At 36.9% G+C, this 10,439-nt stretch overlaps 1 protein-coding gene across 1 annotated transcript in view; it reads right to left on the reverse strand.

Moving 5' to 3' along the window:
* Positions 1 to 1,176: 1,176 nt before the first annotated feature.
* The window catches only part of SPECC1L (sperm antigen with calponin homology and coiled-coil domains 1-like), a 54,606-nt gene continuing 45,343 nt past the window's right edge, over positions 1,177 to 10,439 (reverse strand). The window contains exons 13-15 of the mRNA XM_009330776.1: positions 8,015 to 8,131; positions 7,087 to 7,146; positions 1,177 to 4,916 (exon numbers count right to left, since the gene is read on the reverse strand). Of these exons, the coding sequence (XP_009329051.1) occupies positions 4,827 to 4,916; positions 7,087 to 7,146; positions 8,015 to 8,131 (267 nt within the window). The 3' untranslated portion in view covers positions 1,177 to 4,826. The remainder of the gene's footprint in view (positions 4,917 to 7,086; positions 7,147 to 8,014; positions 8,132 to 10,439) is intronic.

Below are 10,439 nucleotides of genomic sequence, written 5' to 3' on the forward strand. Positions count from 1 at the left end.
GGGAAAGCACAGTGGCATGTTCAGAACTCGTGGATGATGACTACACTTTAATACCACTTTTCACCAAATCATTTCTCAAACTGGTTAATATTACTGAGTATTCATACACTAATGCTAGCTCAAAGAAAGGAATTGCAGAAATAGAGCTTGGCAGAACATAAAAATAAAACAGAAGTAAATATTTACCACGTCAAGGGAAGGACCACAAACAAACTATATAGTTAAATCAGTCTGTACATGAACACTACTATTTTAAAATCCTCTTTCTTAGGCCACCTCAGCAAGGGTATTACTTACAATAAGCAAAAAATAGTGTAAAGGTGTACAACTGGATTCCTTCCCAGAAGAATTCTGCCCCTTAATAGCTCCTGCTCGATGCAGCCTGCAGCTAAGCTGTGGCTGTATTAGCTGCAAGAGCCAAATAAGAAGTCAAGTCACCATGTGTCACATGAACACAGTTTTAAAGGCTTAACTTTAGCCTATGCATAGCTTCACGCCAGCCATCCAGAGGGGGCAGCTTTGGAAGATATTGTCACATATCATCTGAAAACCAGACAGTGTTCCCAAAGCAGCCACAAGCAGAACACAGAAAGTAAGAAAAACACCCAGAAGTTCTCCGTATCTCCAAATTCCCAAATAATCTTGTTTAAAAACTAGGCTATAATAAAATTTGTACCCTGAGCCAAAAATGTACAGAAATGGAGAGACTTGGGTAAACGTAATTTTTTTTGTGATGCAAAAGTTGCAACAGAATCCAAGTGTCTGAAGTGTTGAATCAGGGAACTGAAAAAACAGGTAAGAACTTATCATTGAGATCATTAGCAGAAATGAGATGCCAATAAGAATTTTTTGTCACAGCTACAAGATTCTTAAGGCAGATCCTCAGCAGTTTAAACCACTGTACTGCATCATTAGAGCAAGGGACAAATTTATTTCTCCTTATGCATGTAAAACCAGAGTATGACTGCTGCCAGTAGTATTAATATGAGTTTAAACCAATACATCAAAGCTGAGTTCATTTAGCTGTGGCAAATTAAGGGGCCCCTAAAGCATGACGATGGACTTTACAGAAAACCACAAACAGTGGAAACTTTTTACAAAACTGGAGACAAAAAAATATCAGAAATGCTACATGTAACTTGAGGAATATATTTTATGCAAAAGAGACAAAAATTTACTTTTACATCAGAATATGCTGTAATTAAATACTATATTCTGGATAACCTATCCACAAACACAAATTTAAAAGGGACAATTTCACTCATGATTTTTCAGAGGCATGAGAATGAGAGATCTTTGTGAAGGCCACTGAGATTCATACCAGAGATACTCAATTAGTGTATCTATTTAAATATACAAGACAACCAAATCAAACTGGCTCAAACAAAACCAACTGAAAACCCAATCAAGCGTAATCCATTCTGAAGTCACCTCAGTTCTGTTATTGTTAGACACTCCACATCAAAACTTCTCTGACAAAATTTTCCTGAATAACCAAAACTAAATTTTTCCTCCCATCCCTTCTTTTTTGGTAAAGAAAACCCCACAATGTCCATTCAGTTCATTGCTGATGGTCTTGCATCAGGATGACAACTAGCCAAACCGAATACACATCTGGCCCTAAACTGACCTCTCTAATTTATGGAAGTGTTTCAGTAAACAGGATCCAGAAGATGATATAGCTGTTGCCCACCCCACCCCTACAGCTGGCAATGAGTAACCCTGATATGCTACAGCACAGGCATTTGCAAGGCACATATTAAAATGCAATAATATAAGTCGATGATAAAATATTTGTCCTTTTTTTTAGTACATTCAGAAATATTTTCTGGATTAAAAAGAAACGAAAGTACATCAGCATAAACTTGCACTTCATATGTACAAAAAACCAGGCTGTTTCAGGATTAACTACGAGCAGGAACCAAACAGAACAGTATCATCCACGTCCAGAAGGGCTACAGCTATTCTTCCTCTTGAAAAACTTAATGCTATTTGAACCTTCAGAAAAAACTTGTTGTAGAGTGCAGCAGGGCATTATGTTTGTTTTAGATATTCCATTGCTTCATTACTTCCACTTGGACAGCTGTACAGCATTTTATATATAAAGGCTCAGATACATCATTATAAAAAAACCCCACCTCTTCATGGAGCCCGACATTCCTTTACAGATATGAATTCAGCAGAGGTTTATCAGACAGATCACACCAAGAAGTTTACAGAGCTCTGAAGTTGAAAACAAGATCATTTTTATAATTCCTAATAACTTTTCTCTCTCTCTCTGAAAACTAGCAGCTCATCTTTTTAACAGAAAGTATCTGGAAAATGTGATTTCCCCTTTTACAAATGGTTATTCTATTAGTGTTATTTCAGTTAAGGACTAATACAACATTCCAGGTAAATGAACTTGACCATTGGACAGAAAAAAATCAGCTTAAAGCTCAAATTACTTTAACAAAACAGGTCATGAGTGAATTTAGACCAAGAAATGCTATCTTTTTCATTAGAAAAATATTTTCTTAAAATCTAAGGCAATGAATAAGACAATCATAGATAAGGATGTCTGTTCAGAGGATGAACAGAAGGTTTTTTAAACACAAATTGGCAAAACCTGGAATTTAGTAGTAAGAGATGGCATGTGAGACAGCAATAATGTGTATTTCTAACAGGACTATTCTTATTGAAACTTATCTGAAGAAATGAAGTAAACAAAAAATTTTGAAGAAATATACAGGAGAGGAAATTGTATTTCAGACTTTTATTAAAATCTGTTAATGAAGGTTTTTCACTTGAAGCCTCTCTTGCAGCAATGGTCTTTAGATTATGTTGGCTCTTCAAATGCACCAATTAATAATCTGAGGGTATCTAGCTACTTTTAGGGTTCTAAAGAACTGTAAGAATGTATGAGACACTGCTGCTCTGAAAACTTCTCCAAAGGCCCTCATCATGGATTAAGTAGTTATTTTGCAAATTTTCATAATTGCCACAGGCACGTATCAGTGTAAGCAGATATTTTTATAAAATGCTAGCTGCTAGAGACATGCTAAATTATTACTCTTCACATGGGCTATATTCTTCAGATGATAGGTTTTTGGATTTGGCAATAATTTTGAGTTAAATCTGTGCTTTTATACCATGATGAAGTTTCACAGATGCCAAGCACAGTTGCATTCACTGGGTTAACATCTATGACATTCAAACTGTCCTTAACAGTCATAAGAGCACCATAGGAATGGCAGATTCATTTTCTTTATAACAGGGTTACTGTGTTGAAAGAACATGTGCTTATAAATAGCAGTTGTTACAGAACTCACTTCTAAAGTAGGCTTCTGCTTAATATTAATGAGAGATGTTCAACTGTGGCTTAACTGCTGATAAGTATTCAGAAAAATAAGAGGCAGAAGCAATGGTAGAGTGAAGTCTTCCCTTGATTTGACAAACAAGATTACAACAAACAGCTTATGACAAATGGATGTATGAAATCGTTCTGAGCCATTAACATTCTGCACAAGGCCCTGCAGTGCCAGGATGTATCAATTCAATGATCGCTAAGGCACTTACTTGAACTCTTTTGCCCGAGAGCTGTTACATGAATTCAGGTACATTTTAGGAAAATAGAAGTTCAGCAGACTAAAGTTTTCAATTCCTTCCTTGTGACAGTGAGTCATTTCCACGCAATATTCGAGACTACTGGGTGTATACACATTACATCAGTTTCTCCATAGTTCTTGTCAGAGAACGTCTCACCTTCTGTCAGTCGGATGAGGGTGTGCAAGATCAATCAGAAACACACAGAAAACATGGCAAAGCTGGATTTTGAGACAAACTACTTCATTATTACGTCTTATTGAAAATATCTTCTCTGCAGAGGAAATGCTATCCCAGTTCCAAAATTCTACCACAGAATTCCATGATGTATGCTCGTATTGCTGTAGAGTAAAGCCTGGAGTAGCTGTGCGTGCTATACAGGCAAAGGAGGAAGAGGGGGAAGAACAAGCTGTACACAAGGGTGGATTATTGATTCATTTCTGTTATAATGGAAGCACAGGGAGTTTGGACAGATTCCTTGAAATACAGCGTACCCTGAAAACCAGGAGCTGTACGTGCTAGTCTTTACAATCCGTAAGATAAAGTTGGAAGCCACATCATTGTGACAGAGGTAGGCTTATAATGAAACTTTAGAATGAAGAGTTCTTCTGTGCCAAATTTTTCGAGGTATTGCGAGCACTTTTCCACTCAATTTGTCGCTATGGAATAAAAGCTTGTTTTCCTAGAATATTGTGCACATTTTAAAGGAGGGAAAATAGCTGTAAAGGCAGTAACTAAATTACCATTAAGAACTCTACTATATCAGGGTGCCATATGCTGTGGGTAGAATATTCAGACTCTGTGGTATCAGGACGCTACAGAAAGTTTAGTAATATGATGCCATGTTATCCTTTTCCTTCTCAGAGCTTTAGCTGTACATTCAGTCTCCTATACGCTAGAGGATCCATTCATCTCACTCTCCTAGGAAAGAAAGCTTCAGGAAGTCTGGCTGGAAAGGCAGCACATAAGTAGTCCGGGCTCTTTAGGCTTCATAATTAATCTGAATAGCTTAATAACTTGGGTTATTCCAAGCACTGTGGCAACAAGTTCTTGCTTTTAAACAGTTGTTTCCAGGCTTAGTAGCTGAAGCGATCTGAGGCAATCCAGGATAGTGTCACTGAAGTTTGAGGGGACTCAAATGTTGCCAGTTTTCAGTGAACTGGGGATTAGCATTTCAGTAAGATTTCCATCTTGTAGCTCACGTTGGTTCTATCCCATGGATCTGTTGAATTATTAGGGTTTCAGGTTTCAAAGTATTTGTAAATTGCTGTAACATACAGCATGACATTCTGCCAGTCTGGACGCTCAGTTCGCACCATTTCATTGATGTCCTGTCACGGAAAATAGATTGGTCAAAATCAGGAATGATAACCTTGCGAGTAACGTGGTAGTGTTTTTACAAATTCCTAGGAATGGTAAATCTGTAAAGTTTCCACAATTTAAAGTGCTGATGAAGAAAGCTCTGTTTTCTTCCATACATCTTTGTATTACTTACAAAACGTAAACAGCTATGAGTAGCATATGTGTAGATAGTTATTTTGTTGACTTAAGATCAAAATGTCTAATGCTGTGCATACTTGAGTTGTCCCCCACTTAGTACAATTAGTATGGTAGTCAGGACTTTAGTGTTCACATAACCCTACACCAACCTCGCAAGTCAATGCAATCTATCTAGGAACTGTCAGTCACAGAATCAAGGCCCAGATATTAATTGAAACTAAAGTTCAAAATTCATAGTAGGGTAAGAGTCAAGCATCAATAAATAATTGAATCTCATTTTACAGTAGACTACTGAACTTTAGATTACTTTATACTTATTTTTGTAAAGAGGCAAGGAAGAAGTAAGTTAACTTTACTACCAATTTGGGTATATCCAACAGACAAAGCGTTCAGTGTCTAACTGATAGGCCAGTTCACACATATTTCATAGTAACGGTATACCAGATTGTCAGTGAATAAGCAGGGTAAACAAAGCCTGATCTACCCTTTTCAGCCCATGTACAAAGGAAAATAGAGTGATGTAGTCTCTAATAATTTTTGTTTACTGTAAGGGTCTATTTTGTAAGCTTTAGGCCCAGGAACCTCCAGAACTCAAAAAAGAGAAAGTAATTGTTTTTAATTCTCCACATGAAAGTACCTGAACACTTTCTTATTCAGGGAACAAAACTTCCCCTTACATTACCACTACTATTTACACACAGTAGTTTTCACACCCTTTTTCACCCTCCACCCATGCAATATGGACAAGGAAGAAAATCCACAAACATACACATCGTACACACTGCCTATCTAGGTATGTAAATAGACACTAAATCCTTAAGATGGATACAATTTGCCCTTAGAAGATTTAATTCTTTTTAGAATATCTGTAGTTAAGTACATTACAAAAAGAAAGGACAGACAGCAACCGTTTAGACTAAAGTCGAATTATGTAAGAATTACTGCAGTTATTTTCCACAATCTAGTTCTTACATCAGCACTGGGTAAGAAACTTCCAGGTTTCAAATCACTGACAAAGTCTAAGCACTAAAGCCCGACAGTTGCACTGCTATTGTCAGCAAATACAATGCTGGGGGGTAAAGGCTCTGATAAGGATCAGGGAAAGTGTTATTTTTAAAACGTCTGACTTCGTTGTATTATTAGTTGCTAACTCTGGCAGCTTTGTTAGAATTCAGGTTACAAAAGTATCGCTTCAGTATCATTTCTGATACTGGCAATTTTAGCCTAATTTTTGTGATTATTCACAAGGGCTTGGGATACTCCCAATTCCATACCTTCAGAAATCTTCCTTTTCTAGTAAATACTATACTATTGAAAACTAATTCTTTTAAGCTAAAATTTGTATAAGAAAGCTTATTATAAACAATAATTGAAAAAAACCTTTCAATTATTTACAATGATGACAAACTAGAAGTCTAAACTTAAGATTTAAAATCTTGACTCTCGTATTACACTGAGCAAAAGAACAAATTACATAGCTTGATTTGTACCTCCAGAATTCCAAAAAACCCAAATAATTTGAAAGCAGATCAGAAACAGGAGAGAACTAATGAATTCTTGAAGATTGTATCACATAACTATTTTTCAAATTACTCTCAAACAAATCCATTGCCTTTATTATTATTTCTTATGATACTGAGAGATGAGTTTTGGTGAATCTTCCTTTTACAGCTTAAGAGTTTATCTGCTATAGGCTATCATGCTGTTGCCTTTGCTGCAGCTGCTGGAGTACAGGTCTGTATCTCCGTCACTATTTAATGCAAAAAACAGGTAAGCTTAAGTTGTTGACGACAGTGGGTTTATTAAACAAAGCCACTGAGGTAGGGAGTATCTTTTACGTTTTTCAGTCAAGTATGATACAGGGGCAATAACCTCTAGCTGAACTCACCTGCTGCTATTTTTAAGTATAAAGCATCAAAATCTTTCAAAGTACAAAATAGAGTAATTTGTTTTTTTTTTATAAATGGGACATAATTCATTCAGTATGCATTTAAAACTTACCAGAGTAGATTTGATGCCAACACTTTCAGCTGCCTGAAAAGCCAAAGTGAAATTTCTTCTCTGCATGAGATATAAAACCATGTTAGAATCCAAGGAAACACTACTTCAAACATAATAAAGTGGTGTTAAGAATGTTCATAGTAATGCTGCTACTTTCGATTCAAATGGAGTCTATAATTTGACCATACTAATTTAAAAAGAGCCATAGGAATGAACATGTCCTAATATCATCCAAAAATTTATGGAAAATTTTTATTAATTCCTCATTCAGCAGATCGTGCTGAAAAATCATTGTCAGTGAAGAGTGACTGAATTATAAAATGCTAAAGAATAAATTGTTTATTCTTTAAAAAGCATAAATAAAAAATCTCTTCACGTCTTATATTTTTTTAGGAATTATCATTAATAATACATCTCCAGATAACATACCAGTAGATATTACCTATAGCACACTAGAATACACACATATCACTTGAGAATAGTATCACAGTCACTTATGAGTATGAGAAAGTAGGATGAAACAAAATCCTTGTGATATTGAAAGAGATAAACAAAACATTTCAAGATACAAAGTCGATGGATTTAAAATCTTTAAGCTTAAACACTTCTTGCTTCCAAAACGCAAACTGAAAACACTTCCCAACTGTTTGCGTTGGGATTGCCTCAATAAAATGCCTCAGACTTAAATTTATGACCTTCTGTGTTTTTTTTTTTCTCCTTATATCTGTTCCAAAGTTCTGTTTAACCCAATAATCTCATAATATTAAAAGGTTATAATAAGAATAGCAGCAAGGTAGTTTGAAGTGTTTCAATTATGATTCCTAGTAATATTGCGGTTTTTAGAACTGAAATTTGTTCATTCTTCTTTATTAACCCCTATTAATTATATAGTCTCGCAGTCCCAGGAATGGGATTTTTAATGTCGTACCTTGTCCTGGCTGTTTAGTTCTTGATAGGGAATATGGGCTGGGAGGTAAGTATGGAGGACTGCACAGAAAGCCAAGCCATCATTCCAGCTACTGCTGAAGTTTGTTATGTCGATATTCTTGAAGGAAAAAAAAATACAAACAATATTAAAATCATAATCTAACAAGTATTAGTTCTACCAATCCACCAATACTTGTAGGGGTTTTTTGTTGGTTTTTGGTGGTGCTTTTTTTTTTTTTTTTACTATCTTTGAAGAAATCAGCAGAGAAAGCAAACAGCCTAATACTAAAGTTCTGTGGTAAGAAACCAAAATCCACTGCTACAGAGAACAACAACAAAAAAATTCAGTGATAAGAAAGTCAGTTATCTTGTATATTAATTCAAGATAATATTAAGCTCCCCCTCCCCACCCCCCAAAAAAAACCCCCTGCAAAATGTGTGTATTAAAAGGTGTAAGATGTGCTAGAGAGGGTAAGAGTATAGATTTGGTATGACTGTACACACCAAGATAGAAAAGCAAACGAGTTAGAGGTGTATGCCTAAAATCCCTGAAACAGACCATGTGGTAGTATCTCTGTTAAAGTAAGATTTTACTTTTCTGCTTCCATTGCATTAATATCCAGACAAAATTTCTAACTGAGGACAAGTATTTTGTTTTCTAAAGAAACCATTTCTATACAGAAACTTATGTGAACAAGATCACAAACAAAAATTAAGTTTCAGTTGGAAATAAAGATGTTCCAACAGATTTAACACTGACAGTGGCAGGGAATCATTATCTTTGGGATTGGAATTGAAATTGAAAAATGCAGTCTTGCACTCTTGATCTTTTAGTTCCAGTAGGAAACTCAGTGGCACTGGTAAATGCATCTCCTGAGACTGTATGTATTATTGTAAAAAGAGTCAGCCCAGTCCAAAAGAGTTATGAACAAGATGCCTCAGTGACCTTTTAAATTACTGTATACTTGGCTGTTGGCAGTCGAACAATGGTAAAGAGGCTAAGTGGATAGCAATCAGTTTAAACTTTAATTAAGAAACAACCAGTAACAACAACTCACAGTTTATCTTTTAGACCTTTATGGAGAAATATAAATATGCTTTAATATCTAACTCACTTAACTGGGCTTAAGCAGAAGCTAACCAGCTCCCCTACTTAGTTTTTAAAATTTTAATGCAGCAGGTACTATAACCTCCAGTCACAGAATTGCAGAAACAATCACACAAGTCAACGCTTCACCTGACAGCAGTTTAATAGTCATCACCTGTCTTTGACAAGACACTAAAACTTGTCATTCCTAATGCAGAAAAATCCACCAGGAATCAGTGTTACTGTGCCACGCAGGCTGGGAACGAAAGCAGCTGTATTTCTTGTCAAACGAATTATTTGAATTACAAATGGAAAACAACTGCAATCCCCTCCAACAGAGGAAAAAAACAAAACTAAAGGCAATTTCTAGAAGAATGTGAGGGAAATCTCCATTTCCTGCTCAGCTTTAGCACTTTTTATACAAAGTCCACCAAATGCAGGTTCAGACTCTGGTGACGTAAGCGTACGTGCTCAGGCTCACAATGCCCAAGGCAGTGGTCTGAGCCTCGCCTGCCGTCCTGCTGCCTGCTTGCAAACGGAAATGTCATTGTTGGAGACCCCCAGTCTGTGGGAACATGTTCTTCACACAGCTTCCTCAAGCCACAGGGGTGGGAAAATTTAAAAGCAAAAGAAAAAAAAAAATGAAGCTCTCCCTCCTTTCTCCTCAAGAGAGACAGGAAATTGGATTTAAATTAATGCTTGGTTAAAACTTTTTCAATGTTACTTAAATTAGGCAAACAAATGCAACACACAGTACAAGGCTTTTTTGTATCAGAAATAGTGTGGCCAGCAGGAGTAGGGAAGTGATCGTCCCCTGTACTCGGCACTGGTGAGGCCCCACCTCGAATACTGTGTTCCGTTTTGGGCCGCTCACTGCAAGAAAGACACTGAGGTGCCAGAGTGTGTCCAAAGAAGAGCAACGAAGCTGGTGAGGGGTCTGGAGAACAAGTCTTATGAGGAGCGGCTGAGGGAACTGGGGTTGTTTAGCCTGGAGAAAAGGAGGCTCAGGGGAGACCTTAGCGCTCTCTACAACCACCTGGAAGGAGGTTGTAGCGAGGTGGGTGTCAGTCTCTTCTCCCAGGTAACAAGCGATAGGACGAGAGGAAACAGCCTCAAGTTGTGCCAGGGGAGGTTTAGATTGGATATTGGGAAAAATTTCTTCACCGAAAGGGTTATCAAGCATTGGAACAGCTGCCCAGGGAAGTGACTGAGTCACCATCCCTGGAGGTATTTAAAAGACATGTAGATGTGGTGCTTAGGGACATGGTTTAGTGGTGGACTCGGCAGTGCTAGGTTAACAGTTGGACTTGATGATCTTAAAGGTCTTTTCCAACCTAAA

Source organism: Pygoscelis adeliae, unplaced genomic scaffold (assembly GCF_000699105.1).
Source record: "Pygoscelis adeliae isolate BGI_AS28 unplaced genomic scaffold, ASM69910v1 Scaffold358, whole genome shotgun sequence".
NCBI classification, from domain to species: domain Eukaryota; kingdom Metazoa; phylum Chordata; class Aves; order Sphenisciformes; family Spheniscidae; genus Pygoscelis; species Pygoscelis adeliae.